Genomic DNA, 17,766 nt, shown 5'->3' with positions numbered 1-17,766 from the left:
GTGAGAAAAGCGAGAGTTTAATATTATGAAACCAGCAAGGTAACACAGTCGACAGAACGCAGCTGCCAGTGGTTTTGCTCTTGTCCTTCATCTCCCCTTCTCTCTGTTTGTTTCAGATCATTACATATTTGATTATGTCACAACTTAAATTTCAAGCCCTCTTGCTCAAGGCTTTGTTTTTATCTGAATTTGTAAAGTTCATAGATTTGAGTACTCAAAAACCAGCGAGAAGAGTACAGCTTAGGAAACTTAGAACAACTGTGTAATTAAAAAGCTTTCCTGTCCAATAGGGTGTCAAAATCATCTTCCAGCTCCATAATCAGTGACTAGAAATAACAGACTTTTTTGTATCAAACAGACTCTATTGTTTTTATTAATCAGTGTATACACATACAGGTTAATTTAAAAAGCTACAGTTTGTGAAATATGTCATCCAGCTAAAAGATACAATTCTAGGCTGATTGCTATGGTACCTATTGATGCTCAGCCACTGTAAAAAAATTACAGTTTATTTTCTGGTATACAAAATCTCAAGCAAATATTCTTTGTTAAACATCCAGTAAAGCTCACAGCATTCTACTACACAAGTTCATATAGTGTTTTAGTGCAAAAGGAAGTACAAATATAAAAATACTGAGGCTTGAATTAAAAAAAAAAGACAACAACGAAATACCAAGCAAGCCATGGAGTTAGAGGTGAGTGTCTGCTATGGGTATTCTTCTAAGCTCTACGATCTGGGAATTAGCCATGCTGCCACCGTCCTGGCTGCCATGGCAAGATTCATTGTCGCTGACACTGAGACCTGCACCTGAAACAGCAAAACAAACAAACAAACAAAAAAAAAAAAGGAAAGAATCAGTGGGAATGAAATCCCGACAAAGAAATGGTGATACCGTGTCCTGCTCTGCTTTATTGTGATTATTGAAATGCTTCCCTATCCCACATGATGTGGAAAGTTTCCTCTTTCTAGTCTCCCATTCTGAACCCACAGATTATAACAGCATCTGATGTAGTTTTGTACCATTCAGATATGCTTTTTCATAGTTTCACTGCCAGACACTTTTGTCTCAGTAAATGGTACAATAGCTATTCAGAGGTTGCCTTGAAATCACAAAAGCATAAATCAAGGCCTGGACTAGGCTGGGTTCATGGTCTGGCTGTTACAGTCTGGTATTTCCAAGGACTTTTTCATGAAGAACTGTTTTTTAATGATACAATTTCCATGTTAAACTATAATTCCAGCTGTTTTAATGGGATTGTAATTTCAACATGAGAAAAGACGCTGACTAAATATTCTTTAAACCCACATTTGGCACAAGTTGGTGTATTGTGTTTTTCTTCTGCTGTGAGAGAACAGTAGACTTTGGCCCATGGAAACTTCCAAAACACGTCTGGAAGAGACCTCAGGAGGACAGCTTCTCCATCCTTTTGTCACAGAAGCTCTGCTAGCTTGTTGCTTCCTTGTTTTTGGGGGGTTTGGGTTTTTTTATGGGGGGGAGGTTTGAGTCGATTAATGTGAAGATACACAATCCTGCACTAGTTTTTATGAAATGTGTATTTTTTTCAGACCACTTCACTTCTTCACAGAATATCAGTTCTAACTGTAAACTTCTGTGCATTTTTTGCACCTCTCTTTGACTTGTAGAATGAATCCTAAAAGATTCATGGGTCTTAGTAGAGTTTAGCATGTCTAGGCTTTATATTTGTTCACAATCGCACATCAGTGTGATTAGACATGGTGACTTCAAGACAGACTAATTTAATGCATGGTCTTATAGTGATGTCACTTACAAATAATTTAGGGAAGTTGTTCATTTTGGGCAGAAGCAGGTCTGTAACCAGTTGCAGTTCAAGGGAGTTGCAAAAGAATGACATTTGGCTCAAAAAAGCACCAAAAAGGTTATGCTGGGAGAGGCATTGATTTGCATTTTCACACTAAAAAAATATTTTCAGGAGTATCTATCTGTATCTATCTCTTATTTCTGCCTCCGCTGATATTCCAGGCTTTGGCTTGTTCAGCAAAAGACAATATAAGGGTAGCTTACTTTTTTTTTGAGTTACCTCATAATTCTATGCCCCATGTTGTTCCACTTTTACAAAACCAAGTAGAAAAGAAGTATGGAAAATGGGGCAGCAGTGAGATGCTCCTTTTCTGTGGGAATTCAGGCTGCAATTTTGAAAATGGAGCTTTGGTCAGAGAACCTGGGCAGAAGAACCTGCAGGTCTAGGTAGACTTTCCTGCAGAGGTCTGGAAAAAGTCCTGGTAGGGGCCAAACTCAGGTGCAGCACTGCGTGAACCCAGCCCTACTGCATCCAGGTGAAAAATGGGTATTTCTGCACCGCAATCCTCCTTACAGCCGGTTTTGGTGTCTGGGTTGTGGAGTGAACATGCCTTCATTGGCATCTACTGCGTGAGTCCTGTTCTTGGGTCTCTCTGACCCAAGCTCTTGAGAGACCAGGAATTATTGTCAGAGTATAGCAAGAGTAAAAAATCCATCAATGTACAGAGACACAATAATACAGACAAGAAGATCAGGCTCTGAATCATTAAAATCCTTATTTATAAGGGCACTGAAGATGATTAAGCTGTACTTACTGATTTAAATTTACAGGCATATTTAAGCTTTTCATTGAATCATGGTCCTAATAACTAAAAGCTGCTTGAAAGTCCTGAGAAAAAACAGCAATTGCCTAAGCAAATTATTTGGTTTTGTGGTGGTGTTTCTTTTTTTTTTTTTTTCCCCTTATCTTCTCTAAAACTGTTTGTTTTAGAAAGGAAACATGAGTGTAATAGAGAAGATAAATCAAACTCCTGTATTTACCATTTGGGGACAGAAGAACAAGGTAATAACCTTGAGGTAAATAAAATGCTTTGAATGGCGAAACAAAACAACACTGCTTATGTACCATCAACATTGGAATTTACTCAAAACATTTATTTAGTCTGAAAAAGGTACAAATTTCAAAATGGGAAAAAATAAAGTATGGAAAATATTTCAAATAATATATGTGATCAACCTGGGTTCAGATTTTAAGGTGAACACTTACCGTGGGGGTTAGAAAAATACTTATCTTCCTGGTGGCTATACTGCAATTATTCAGAATGAAGTTTCTTAAAGAATCTTGTGCTGGTCACTATAAAAAGATCAGATACTGGTCTAATATCGTATTACACTATATGTATATTTTTAAGTGTCATATACATGCATGCTTTGTGCAAAGTAAGAGAAGATTTTTGTTGTTGTTGTTGTTATGGAGGTTCTTATCAGGAACTTGTTAAACCAGAGACTGAAGTAGGCTACTTTGGGTTTACAAGGGCCTTGTTCTGCTGATGATGCAAAGACAAACTATTTGAGAGCGGATCCTTTTTAGGAATGAGAGCTGAAATGTAACCAGGATACCAGCTTACCAAACACTCTGCAGACTGGGGAGGGTACGTCTGTTTACACAATGAAGTTTCACAGAGTTCATAGGTCCAGCTTGTTCTCAGATTAGAGCAGAATTTAAACACGATTAGATCCAAAAAAGCATGCACCCCTGCCTAGAGATGCTAGAGTTGGATTGTGGGTACGTAGCCGGTAGTATGACTTTCCCCAACTTGTGAGGCAACTGTTTTAAGGAAAAGATGCAGGAAAATGAGTCCTTTCTTCCTTTCTTTTTGCATCCGAGGACTAGCTAGAAACTGAGAATTCACAGCTGGCTCTGCAAGCCCAGCAAGATCCCTCCAGTGACATCTACTGGTGACGGGTTTTGTCTCGATGTTCCTACGTGCTCTTGAGCACCCACCACCTACTTATTCAGATATGTCTCCAAATTTCACTAGAACAACGGAGTTTGTTTTGTAATTGCTGTACTCATATCTTTGGCAGGAATTTTTATACTGTAAGCGCTTCCATCTTGCCTTCTGAATCATTCATGATTTACGTTGTATGTGTAAGTCGTATTAGATAGATATGAATAAGCTGCACAAACCAACTTTAATTCTTCTTTTAGGGTTTTAACTTTAGGGAAATTACACCAACAGACAACTGGACTTCTACAAAGTTCAGATTGGACTGAAAATGCTGCCTGGATATTATGCAGTCATGTTCAAAAGACAACCGGTTGCATATTTGTGAGCAATCACAAATGAGAGGTTGAATAAACATGCAATCTAGCTACCCTTCCTTCCTTTTTTCCTGTGTAGTGAGCCCTTTAAAGCAGAAATTATGTAGGCTGATAAGGCAGGGCATGAATCTGGCACTCTGCCACCATCTACAATTTATCTGCCTTGTGACATCTCCAGGATGTTGCACTGAGCACCTTTCGGAATCTGAGATTTCAAATGTTTCTTCTAGTTCAGGATGCCCAACATGATATGCTTAATTCTTAAACCAGGCACCTACAGCGGCAACACCAAGGTTTAACAAGTGCTGACTTCGGAAACCTAGCTGTATTAGATTGAAAATTAGGAGTTGGTTTGTATAGCATCATTATTGTAATAGCTGCATTTGTGTGGGCTTTTTAACGTATACAGTAGATTTTTTTTTCCAGGTATTACCCGTGTAGAATATTTATTGAGGATTTTATCATATATGGCTCTACTAAGAGCCAAAAGCACACTGAAATGTGGATGTAGCAATATCCTCCATTGATACCGTCTGATATATATTTAGAAAGTACCATGTGCTAGACTGGTATTCTCTGCTCTAACCCATAAAAATCTTTGCAAACAAATTCTACAGCGGTGGGTCACCAGCCGTCACTGGAGGCATTTGGGCCTCTTTCAAAGGCTTTGTTGTTTTTTAAATTCACATCTCACCCAAAGCAATGAATTGGTTTGGTTTTCTGCATCACAGAAAGGGCAGGACAAGAGCATATGTAGGAGATGGGAATATGGATGGAAACTCAGAGATCAGTAGCTTATGCTTTGATTCATTATAAAAGCCATGAATTAAACATAATAAAATACATAATTTAAACCAAATTCATAAACATTAAAAATGTTTTTAAAAAAGGGTTTAGCACATATCAATAGGCAGGAAATGCAGTTACATTCTCTTTTTTCTTCTATTATTTCACAGAATCACAGAATGTCAGGGATTGGAAGGGACCTCAAAAGCTCATCCAGTCCAATCCCCACACCGGAGCAGGAACACCCAGATGAGGTTACTCAGGAAGGTGTCCAGGCGGGTTTGAATGTCTGCAGAGAAGGAGACTCCACAACCTCCCTCGGCAGCCTGGTCCAGTGTTCTGTTATCCTCATTGAGAAAAGTTTCTTCTCATATTTAAGTGGAAACTCCTGTGTTCCAGCTTGAACCCATTACCCCTTGTCTTATCATTGGTTGTCACCGAGAGGAGCCGCCTGGCTCCATCCTCGTGACACTCACCCTTTCCATATTGATAACCATGAATGAGGTCACCCCTCAGTCTCCTCTTCTCCAGGTTCAAGAGCCCCAGCTCCCTCAGCCTTTCCTCACACGGGAGATGCTCCACTCCCTTCAGCATCTTCGTGGCTGCGCTGGACTCTCTCCAGCAGTTCCCTGTCCTTCTGGAACTGAGGGGCCCAGAACTGGACACAATATTCCAGATGAGGTCTCACCAGGGCAGAGTAGAGGGGCAGGAGAACCTCTCTGACCTACTAACCACCCCCCTTCTAATACACCCCAGGTACCATTGGCCTTCCTGGCCACAAGGGCCCAGTGCTGGCTCATGGTCATCCTGCTGTCCCCATGACCCTCAGGTCCCTTTCCCCTGCACTGCTCTTCAACAGGTCGTTCCCCAACTTATACTGGAACCCAGGGTTGTTCCTGCCCAGATGCAAGACTCTGCACTTTCCTTTGTTACATTTCATTAAATTTTTCCCTGTCCAACTCTCCAGCCTATCCAGGTCTCTGGATGGCAGCACAGCCTTCTGGCATGTCAGCCACTCCTCCCAGCTTGGTGTCATCAGCAAACTTGCTGATAGTACACTCAATTCCCTCATCCGAGTCATTGATGAATATATTGAATAGTATTGGTCCCAGTACCGATCCTTGAGGCACTCCACTAGATACAGCCCTCCAACTGGACTCTACCCCATTGACCACAACTCTCTGGCTTCTTTCCTTCAGCCAGTTCTCAGTCCACCTCACTACCCGATCGTACAGTCCACACTTCCTCAGTTTAGCCATGAGGATGCTGTGGGAGACTGTGTCAAATGCTTTACCGAAGTCAAGGTAGACCACATCCACTGCTCTGCCATCATTTATCCACCTCGTTCTGTCTTCATAAAAGGCTATATAGTGATATAGTGAGCATAGTGAATCCTAACCATATATTCCTGTACGGACACGAACATATTTGATGGATAGGACTAATTTATTGCTAAGGCATTCAGGGGCCATGGCTTTACAACGTAAGAAGTCCAGCTTTTGGATTTCTTGCATTGAACAAAAAATTCTACAGCCACGCGATGCAAAGCTTGCATAAAGCTAGCATGAAAGCTGGCTAAGAAACAGTGCACTGTTGTCCACCTGATTTGCTAAAAATATAGTTGTATGCCTTCATCTGACCCAGTCCATACTTCAGGTTAATCTGTAATTAGGCCCAGTATTAATGATTATGGAACCAAGGGCTAAGTGCATAGTTCTAAAACACATTTCTTTGGCAACAAGGCCAAGTGTGCCAATGCATCTATTTGTGGAGCTGCACTGCAAACTGCGAATTACTAAACCACTGCAAGTTCAAGAATGAAGTTGTGCTGTGGGGATTTGTTTCATTTTTTTTTTTTAACCTGCATCAGTCATTCTTCATTTCTACAGCTGCAGTGCAAGAGTGGGGCAGGAGGACAGGAATGAGATTTTAGCTTTGCTGCGATTATACCCTCATTCTCACTGATCCTGGCTGCCAGATTAAACCTCACAGCTACAGACAGTGGGCATAAATTAAAGCAACCTCCAGACAGCTCCAAACCACATAAGCAGAAAGGATGGATGAAGTGCAAAGAGGCATAAAGGCTTTTTTTGCATATTCCTCTGCTAATCAGTGCTGATCCTCAGCCAGCCTTCAGAGTGGGAGCTAATATTTTAGCACAGCTGAGGCTGAGTTTGGTTACAGATTGACAGCTTTAGGGAATAGATAATGGACATCTCTATTTCAGCTTATCTATACCTAAAAGACACACTTCTCATTTGGGGAGTGATAAAAACAGCTAATGTGGTGCAAAGCATCTTTTCCCTGCTCTCCTAGGGGCTCGAGAAGAGGAATTCTCAGCCTACTGAGATAAAAGCTGGTCTAAAAAGCTTTGAGAAGCAGTGCTTACAGCAAGTGACAGACAAGAGCAAGGCAGAAAAAAGGCGTCTCAGCTGCCCATGCATTTTAGCCTGTTTAGAGAAGAGGCGCTGGTCTTCTAGTTGCTGATGTCCAACGGCTTCCTTGGAGCCAGGACCGGTGCTCGAAGGGCATCAAACTGGTGTGGAGAGAAGTTTCTTACTTGAGTTGTTGTGGTTTCATGTGAGTACAAGCAACGATGCAAGGGAGGAAGAAGAAATGTGCTGCCAGGAGTGAGCAAGAGACCAGCTCTTTTCAGTGCCTGCTAGCTTAACCGTGCCAAAAAATATTAGGATATTAGGAAAAAACTCTTCACAGAGAGGGTTGTGAAGCAGTAGAACAGGCTGCCCAGGGAAGTGGTGTAGTCACCATCCCTGGAGGGGTTTAAAAGACTTTTAGATGAAGCTCTTAGGGACATGGGTTAGCACCAGTTATGGTTGGACTCAATGATCTTGAGGGTCTCTTCCAACCAAAATGATTCTATGATTCAAAATTACCATCAGACCACAGCTCAGTGAGCGCTTTAGCAGCATAAACCTGTCCTGCCAAACAGAAAATAAATCCCACTTTCCACCACCTCATCTCCCTTTTTATTGCTTCACAGTTCCCTCCCTCATGCCATCAGGAGCACCTCGACTACTTGGTCAGTGAGCTGGACTGGAGAGCAGGTCTGGATTAGAATAATAAAACAGATATGATTCGTAGTTAGAGAAAATATCATGGTTTTTGTTCTAGAGTATGTGTTGAGCTATAGCTTGTATCTAAGGCAGTAGCTGATAAACATTTACTTTGATGGTTAAAGCTACTCTAACCTCAACACTGCCTCATCAGTTTGGTTTGTTCAAATGGAGGTGGGGCTGAAACCAGATGGGACAACTGGTTTGGCTTAGAAACAATCTTTTTTTTTTTGCCTTTGCAATATTGCTGGGGACACAGTTTTGACACATCAATAAGCACTGGGGTGAAATGGTGAGGTACTACTTGAACCAGTGGCGAAAGCAAAAACATTTTTTCTTCAACTGTGGCTTGAGGTCTCTGCTTCAAATCACATAAATACAAAGGCTCATAAGAACAAATGATAATAAAATATTAAAGAAGGCAATAATAAAATTTAGGTGACATAATAAAAAGCTTGTTCTAGACCTACTTCCTTTGGAAGGACTGAAAACATTAACTATGGATGGGGCTTGAAGATTTATTAAAAAATCATTAAATGCTGAAGTTATGGCAAATTATATTAACCATGAGTTTTGACTACTGCTGTTGCCTAGATTGTTCTCCATGATTTAAGAATCAGACTTCTGCAGTGTGTAGAGTTTGCTGCAGAAAATAGGCCAAGTGATGTCATCTGAGCTGCTAAAGCAGTAAACGCTGTAAGCGATGGTGGGAGTGTTAGATGTGAATGGCTTCACATCTTATTAGCAATCTATGAATTACCTGGTTTCCTTCAAAATGTTCAGAACACAGTAAAAAAGTAAAAGCTACATTCTTAGGTACTTTGAAAAAAGGTTTGCAACTATTAGCTTATGCCTCTACATTTGAAAGTCTTGCCTAAAATCTTTAACTGCATAATAAAGTAGAAGCAGTCTGCAAAATGTCCAGGAAAATGAATAGCACAGATTTTGTGATGGTCTTAACAAAAATTAGTATTTCTTAGCACTAGGCCAGTTATTAATCATCCATTTATCTTCATAATTAGAAGAGTTTTCTGCAATAGAAATTGGCTTAGGAGATAAAGTATTATGAATATACTGAATAAAACTACCCCTTCATCAGCAGCATCTTTCAACCAGTTTGACTTTTTTCCTTGGTGTCACCAAAGAGAACAAACTCCTGAAATGACAGGTTCCAGAGCACTTAACTTGCTAATGTCACCAGTATCTCTCTGTTGTCTCTTGCAAGGCTTCATAGTATCTCCAGAGATCATTCAGGTGACCTGCTACCAAGCTGCTCCCTTTATATTTCATCTGGTGCCTACAGGAGATGGGCTTGGCTTAGTATCTGCCAGGTCTTACCAGCTGATGCTCCTTTGCCTTTGTGGTTGACTTCTCAGGCATTCCCATGCTGACCTATCTTTGAATCAGATTTCACATAATTTCTTCCACCTGCGGCCACCTCTGACTATCTACATCATCATTTGAACAACCTGAAGTTTCATTGGTGGTGTGGGTGAGAAGGCAGAAAAGCAACACATAACTGAGGGCAAAGCCTGTGATTTGGAAGACTTGAACTCTAAGGCTATTGAAGAGAATCTGATAAACAAGTGTTTTGTTTTGCAGGTGTAGTTCAGCCTGGAGAATAGAAGGCTGAGGCGAGACCTTATCACTCTCTGCAACTGCCTGAAAGGAGGTTGGAGCATGGAAGGTGTTGGTCTCTTCTCCCAAGTAGCAAGTGATAGGATAAGAGGAAACGGCCTCAAGTTGCACCAGGAAAGGTTTAGATTGGATATCAGGAGAAATTTCTTCCTGGAAAGGGCTGTTGGGCATTGGAACAGGCTGCCCAGGGAAGTGGTGGAGTCACCATCCCTGGAGAGGTTTAAAAGATGCCACAGCTGAGGTTCTTAGGGACATGGTTTAGTGATAGAGTTAGGTTATGGTTGGACTTGATCTTGAGGGTCTCTTCTAACTGAAATGATTCTATGATTTAGTTTGAGTGTGGACACCTAGAGTGGCCTCACCTGCTTCTGTCCTCCAGTAGCACAGTGATCTCCTCACAGCTGGCTTTTGTGTTTGGGCAGACGTCTATCTAGGTTATCTTTCCAGAATACAACATTTTTCAGTTCCAAATGTATTTTATATAAATATTTTGCCTTACACTTAGTGGGAGAATCAATATTTATGAAGTTCTGCTGTTTCTCACAGATATATATATATATATATATATAGTCATTGTATATACTCAATATATATCAATTTAAAAAGAAGACAAAGCAGCCCATGTTTAGAGGCAACAAGTGAGCCATGTAAGCACTTGTGAAAAAATGTCAGAGCCTTCAATCTGTTGCTACTTTCTGTAGGTCTGCTTATCATCATGAATCAAAACATATTTTTTCAGACTCCTTCTGTTATTTTAGAGAGCCTGCACAATAATTTTTATGGAACAGCAGTCCAGGCCAAAAAAATTTTACTTCGGATTTTCACTGGCAATCAGATTATACGAATGGATCTCATTAATTTGATCTCATGGAATGGTGACATTTTTAGGGCGAAGAACAACATAACCTTTGAGGAACAAGGCAAAGAGTCACTCACCAGTCTTTAAAGCAAATATTAGATCATCAAACTCCTGTGATTCCTCATCAGCAACCAATGAGCCGGTACTAAATCCTCCAGAAGGGTGGAAAACATTGCCGTTTTGTGGGCTCTGCTTAAAGGCAGCACTAGCTTGACTGGCAGGCTGCAGGGATGCCCGCTCCCAGTCTGCAGGCACCTGCGAAATTTAAGGAGATGCAGAAATGCAGTAAGTATCAAAACTATAGTACAGAAACTAGAAACCATGACCAGAGTCCAACTCAAGACCAAGGGATTTTGCAACCAGCTATTCTGTCACTTCTATAGTGAACTAGGTAGCCTGTTAAAAAAATAAAAATAAACCCCCCTGCATATATACATATATGTATATAAATATATAAAACTCGGTTACAAGTAAGTGAGTCTTGTGGTTTTGATGCTTCTCCTAGCCATCTCAAAAAGTTGAAAAAATATTGCTATTTCTGAACACTGTCCCCTGTTGCTGATGATTTTAAATTAAGGTACTGAAAGGTTCAGTTCACTCCTCTCTTACCACTGCCTCTTCCTCTGCTGGACCCTGCTTCTCCTTTCTGTAGCCACTAATCATCATTATTTTGCATTATATCATCTACAGTTGGCAACCTGCTGCTTCCCATGTTTACCAATAGAATATTTTAAAGTAATTTGCCCGTCTTTGAAGGTACTGGTGGTGATATACAGCCCTATAGTTTTGATATCAACTTTGTGATAGTTTATTTTTTGTGCAGCTCCACCTTGAGCTGGAGTGCCACACTTCAGTTCAAGGTGAAGCAGCACAAAAAATTGGAATTTCAGTTCATAAGAAAAGAGGTGGTTTTGAAAATCTACCTCCTCCTTAAATGGGATGAAAAGCCAAAATACTGAACTCTAAAAAAAGATATATTTTAGAATAGTTAAAATATATTTTCTTGTTTTATTGCTCATCCACTGTTTAGGAGCTCAGGAACACGAAAACTTGCCATGTAATGCCGAGACGCTATGCTGTCCACTACACTGGGGAGTCAGGCACAATCTTAAGTGAGGTGCTAAGAAGTTGAATACATTTAGTGGTTTGTCAGGAGGAAGCTGAGGAGCTTTAAAATACAGATAAACCTGCCAGGTGAGCAGCTTGGTTTCCACAAAAGTTACTACTAGAACTGGCAGGTTCCCTTGAAATATTTCAATTTCATTAAATCAGTGTTTTTCCTGGAAAAAAATCTGTTTAACTGGAAAATTTTCAACTAGCTCTATCAACATGTACATAGCAGCAAAAGTCACCTTGGTTTACTACAGGCAGTGAAAAGTGATACAAGCAGCATTCCAGTTCAAGCAACAAAGAGACTGAAAACAATCTCCCTCAAAACATCTCCTTCCCTCCCTTCCCTTCCCCTCCCCTCCTCTCCTTCTTCCTTTTATCATTTTTCCATTCCAAATTTATTCTACTTTTATTCTATTCTATCAAAACTTCTAGAAATTTTGCATGGCGTGACTTTGGAAATCTGAAAACTTAGAACTCATCTAAGACCTATAGTAAGCTGAATTAACTTGATATTTTGATTTCTCGTTACCTAGTTTTGGCAGCACTTTAGCCAGCCTGTATAACAAACTGAAGGCTCAAGTAGAAAGGAGGAAATTCTCTAGATGCAACGTTGCCAAGGAATTGTAAGTTCCTAGAATGGCTAAAGATAAAAATTTGTATGGAAAAAAAAATCTCCCCCTCTCCAAAACATAATGATAATGATAATGATAATAATTCCTGTGTATTACACTTAGTACTGCCGCTTAAATCTCCAGGTACACTTTCAACACAAAAGGTAATGACTATAGAGTCACTGATACCTCTTCCATAGCGCTGATGAGGTTCTGAGTGGACTTGCTGATCTCTCCACCTGCAGCCGGCAGACCACTGCCATGCGTGAAGAAAGCCGATCCCGGAGCTGCGTGCCCATTCATGTCTACAGTATAACTTGCTTTCACAGGGCAGCAAAGTTGGTTGTGCAGGATGAAATACACCACAAAGACATAAAGACCCTGAAACAGAGGAAAAGTGTAGATCAGAGTTTGAAGGTGGTCATGGCGAGGTCCTGCGTGATGCCTTCCCTTCACCAGCAGTTCATGCCTCAAAGGGCTGCAGCGAGTTTCTATGGAGAACAAGAGATGATGTTGCTGACCATCAGAGACCTGGAAGTTATAAGAAAGTTCATATCCTGAGACCTGCAGCTAAACACACAAATGCACAAAACCCAACCCAAAAGAGTTATTGAAAATTATTATTTGGTTGAACCCACATGGTTGCAAAGCAAAGCCAAGATCCCAACAATAACAAAACCAACTCGAGTTTCACAGTTGTCATAATAGTGAAAATGTGGTTAAGCGCCGCCCTCACAATAGGATTTGGCTGCTGGCCCCTAGCCACAATTCTTTATTTCCTTACTGACCTGCTGGCTCTTTGCATTCTTGCCCCAATTTCCATCTTGTGTGAACTGCACTGTTGCCATCACAGCTACCAAGTTGTAACTGTAAATTAGATTCTCTACGATATCCACAAATTCAGCACTGTCTTTCACTTGTGATTAGTACAAAGCCCCTGCTGTATGCCTCTGCAGTTCTTCTTTAAAACTTGCTAATTCTGACCTTTAGACTTAGTCAAGAAAAGTATTATAACCATGCCCTTTTTTTTTGCAAAGAAATCCAGTAATTGAACTTCTGATTATGAAATCTGACTTTCTCTAATTTTTAAGTTGCACTAATACCAAGAGAAAAGAATTCATTTCAACTGATAATCAACCAGATCAACAATTACTAAACAGGGGGTTAATGAAAAGAGTACAGAAAGAAGACTTCTGAATTCTTCCCAATCGCTGCAATACAATTACATTTGAATTGGTTTTTTTGTACTTCACATTGTCTTCTAGACCCCTGAAACAAATTGCACTAAGCAGAACAATTTATTGGAAAGGTACCCATTGGCATGAAAGTACTAACTGTGATTATAAACAGTAAGGAGTTTCATCTAATTGTATTTGAGAATTCCTAAAGAAAGGAATCTTGAAAATACACAGGGAGTGCAAATACCCAAGATGTATGTTCATTTCCATCCCTATAGGACAGGCAGCAATACTTCATGATCCACAAATTTATAATTTCTGATTCCAAAACTATATGACAAAGCAGTGTGATCCAAAGTGACATATAACAGAAGTTAATGGGATTCAATGGGATTTCAGTCTCAGATGGTCAAACCCTGGAAATATCCTCATACAGTTGCTATTAAGCCATAGAGCTCCACGTGCACCTTTTTTTTTTAAACACTGAACCAGCAAACAAAAGTGTTAAAAAAAACTATTTTGAGAAAACATTTTCCCACTTTTCTAGATTATTGGGTTTTTTTGTCACAAGTACCCAGAGCAGTTAACTGAGAGGAAATGTATTTTTGATACATGTAAGTGAATACATTCCAAAAATCTGATGCAAACACATGTTGCACTTAAGAGACACTAAAAAGGAACAAAAATGTCCTTTCATTCTATAAACAAATCCAGTGACTCTGATGTAGGTCAAGCATAATGGGTTCAGCAAATGTATTTCTTTTAAGTTGTTTAACGGATATGAAAGGATAAAACCCCCAAGAAGAACAGATGACAGTGATGACACTGAATTCAGAGCAGCCTCTGGCATTTTGGTCTCTGAGGACCTAGCCACGAAAGTTGCACACACATTTCAAGTTATTTTGCACTTTTCAAGAAAAGCCATTAGCTGAAAATGCTGCACAGCCCTGTCTTTCAGAATCACAGGGACATGAGGCACTGGTGTGCAAGGCCCATGCTATATCATGCTCCTGAGCAGCCCCAAGTGTGGACACTCACTCTTCTAAAACAAATAAACGTGGAATAAAATGCCGCAATTAATAGAATCATAGAATTGTCTGGGTTGGAAGGGACCCTCAAAGCTCCCCCAGTGCCACCCCTGCCATGAGCAGGGACATCTTCACCAGCTCAGGTTGCTCAGAGCCCCGTCCAGCCTGGCCTGGGATGTGTCCAGGGATGGTTCATCCACCACCTCTCTGGCCAACCTGGGACAGTGTGTCTCATAAGAAAAAAATGTCTCCCTCACGTCTGGCCTGAATCTCCCTCCTTTAGTTTAAAACCATCACCCCTTGTCCTGTCACAACAGGCCCTGCTCAAAACTCTGTCCCCATCTTTCTGATCGGCCCCATTTAAGCACTGAGAGGCCACACTAAGGTCTCCCCGGAGCTTCTGTTCTCCAGCTGAACACCCCAGCTCTCTCAGCCTGTCCTCCCAGCAGAGCTGTTCCAGCCTCGGATCATTCCTGTGGCTCCTCTGGCCCCTCTCCAGCAGGTCCATGTGTGTCCTGTGCTGAGGACCCAGAGCTGGACCAGCACTGCAGGGGGGTCTCACCAGCGCAGGTATCTCCTTGAGCAGTATCTCCTTAACTCAGCCTGGACTCCTGATTTAACTCTCTGTGTGCTTCGGACAGTGCTATTTCTGAGGAACTACTGCCCTACTGGAACAACAGAAATGCATTTTGACACGCAAAATGTCCTTGCTGCCATTCCTCCTTCTGCCACCACTTCTGCCCCTTACTGTCATCCAGAGACTAAGACCTTAGTCCTGGGCAGCACTCTTTTAAAATATTACAGCAATGCCTTACAAACAGAAGCTTATACCTAACAAAACACAATGCTCCCAAGGAGGTTATATGTTTACATAGAAACTGCATTGCTGGTTAGTTGGAAAAATGATGGAACCTCCTTTGACTCATATTCCCATCCAAATCTAGAGTCTCAAGAAGATACACTCTGTAGAGGTGACTTCCTACGTGCCACCACCACAGTTTTGTTTGAAATATCAAAAGGAGTTTGTGGTCTTATTCTCACCATCCTGCATCTCTATTAGAAACCAGTGCAACTGAATTTTGGGAAATCAAAACAAGTCAAATGGTCCTGCCCAAACAATACTAAGTTACCAATGATCATACACATGAAGATGCCACGGATCGAGTCATATTGATCCATTCTTATTTTATCACCAGCAGCTACTGGGCTGTTTATTCTCAAAGAGCACAGGCAGGATGCAGACACTCGGGTTGTGTCACTGCAACCACAGCTTTCATAGTCTCAGCGGGTTTTTTTTCCAAAAGCACTAGTTTGAGAATTGAATTGTCCTTCATCACACTTTTGACAGTTGTGTTCTTTTTCATTTCGACCTTTAATACCATAAAAATAGTCTTAAAGCACTATGAAAACAAGACTGCTGGTATTTTAATGTTTCTCTGTGTTTATCATATAAACAACTTTGGCCAAGTTGGCACCACTTTATTTTTTCAGATACACACAGACATCGTCCTTGCCAGTTGCAGCAAGTATGAAATGCAGAGAAATGTCAAGTTCTGTTGACAGGCCTGCCAGACCGGTGGGATGTTAAGAGAAGAAACATACACACTCCAAAGGGTTTGAAAGAAGGCAGGTCTGGCTATTGAAGTTAGTAATACAGGCAGTGACACCTCTGTTAAAAATATGGTAAATATTAATTCTGTATTCTTAAGAAGATTTCATAAAAAAGCCCACAACCTAGCCCCAAAACCTCAGCCTAGTACTAACATCCTCTGCTGTTGCATACAAATCCAGAGCCATTCTTTTCAGCCCACAAGCATGCACAGAAAGGCCAAAATAAACTATTGGGTCCCAGAGTGAAATGACTGACCTGAGAGCTTGACCTGGGCTCTGTGGAAGCAGACTGAATAACTAAGCTAAAGAACTAAGACTCTGGAGGATTTAGTTGTAATACTAAGTTCTTAATGTAAATTGTCTGCACTGAGCCCACAGGGCTACTCACAAAATATTTAACCCCATGTCATTTACAGTTACGTTATGATAGTAGCTTTAATACAATGTCACAGTAAAAGATAAGAGGAAAAATTGTTAGTAATGCACTTCCCTTGGAAGAAGGTGAGAACTACTTCAAGCAGACAATTAGGCTGTCCCAAAGATGGGAGCACAGACAGGCAACATAAAGTTCTTCTCAGATGTGGTGGCCTCTTGAAAAATGTCTGTAAGATATTGTCAGTAAAGGCTGTTGGTTATTTTACTGATATGTGCTGATGGAAGACAATTTAAGCTTTTGTTACTTCACCTCAGCAAGCTGCCCTGTACAACTGCTCTTTTGCACTGTTATGTCAAGAAAGAAAATACCCAGAAAACCCACAGCTACAACTGTTGGAAGGAAAACTCACATGCAAAAGAGTCCACTGGGATCTTTTCAGCCAGCGAGATGGGAACAGCCTTGATGCTGCTTTAGGTTATGCCAGATACTTCACCAATCTTCTTTCGGATGCACTACAGATACTCGACCAACCTGATTGCCTTCTGTGGCTGGTCGGGTGGACAAGGGGAAAGTGATGAATCACATCTGCTTTGAGTTTTGCAAGGTTTTCAGCATGGTCTCCCACAGCCCTTTGGTACTCACATTAGGCCACTGTTGTCTAGATGGGTAGAGCACTAGACGGGTAAGAACTGGAGAAAGTCCAATGAAAGGCCACCAAGATGGTGAGGGGCTCAAGCACATGCCCTGTGAGGACAGGCTGAGGGAAGTGGGGTTTTCAGCATGAAGAAAGCTTAGGAGGGAATTAATACCCATTAACTGCTATTAACTTTCCAACACACAAGAGCTGGTTACCAAGAAGACAATGGGACATGGGCAGGAGAATGAGAGATACTGGTTATAAGTCGAAACAGGGGAGGTTCCAACTGGATATAAGGAAAATATATTAAATGTGAGCGTAATTAAGCACTGGAGCAAGTTGCCCAAAGAGACTGTGGAAAGTTCTCTATAGGAGAAGGAGGGAGGTTTTTCCTGGTACATTTTATAATTTGTGGGAGCATTTTTTCCATGCATGGGTGTGAGGGGGATCCTCATATACAGCAGCTTGGTTTATTTGTTCTGTGGAGTGGCAGCTGCAGGAAGCTAGTAAATTAAGAACAGACTTCCACAGCTGTCAATAGAAGGACAGAACACATTTTGCACTTCATAAGATCACATGAAAACCTGGAAGACTGATCCACAGAAAGCCTTTGTTGCACATTTAACACTCATAGTCTACCTCTTTATCTTCTAATTCTGCATGTTCCAGCTCACCGTGCTGACACTATGGTATATCTAAATTTGGAAACTGAGATAACTAGCAGTATTGAGAAAGGGTACAACAGAGT

At 40.9% G+C, this 17,766-nt stretch overlaps 1 protein-coding gene across 1 annotated transcript in view; it reads right to left on the bottom strand.

The window, feature by feature from the left end:
* Positions 1 to 635: 635 nt before the first annotated feature.
* Positions 636 to 17,766, bottom strand: part of ADGRV1 (adhesion G protein-coupled receptor V1) — a 288,101-nt gene continuing 270,970 nt past the window's right edge. Inside the window, exons 90-92 of the mRNA XM_065656969.1 lie at positions 12,378 to 12,569; positions 10,542 to 10,719; positions 636 to 808 (exon numbers count right to left, since the gene is read on the bottom strand). Of these exons, the coding sequence (XP_065513041.1) occupies positions 690 to 808; positions 10,542 to 10,719; positions 12,378 to 12,569 (489 nt within the window). The 3' untranslated portion in view covers positions 636 to 689. The remainder of the gene's footprint in view (positions 809 to 10,541; positions 10,720 to 12,377; positions 12,570 to 17,766) is intronic.

This window comes from Caloenas nicobarica, chromosome Z (assembly GCF_036013445.1).
Source record: "Caloenas nicobarica isolate bCalNic1 chromosome Z, bCalNic1.hap1, whole genome shotgun sequence".
Classification (NCBI taxonomy): domain Eukaryota; kingdom Metazoa; phylum Chordata; class Aves; order Columbiformes; family Columbidae; genus Caloenas; species Caloenas nicobarica.
Note: the sequence above shows the minus strand (reverse complement) of the source record. Positions and strands in the feature narration are given on the sequence as shown.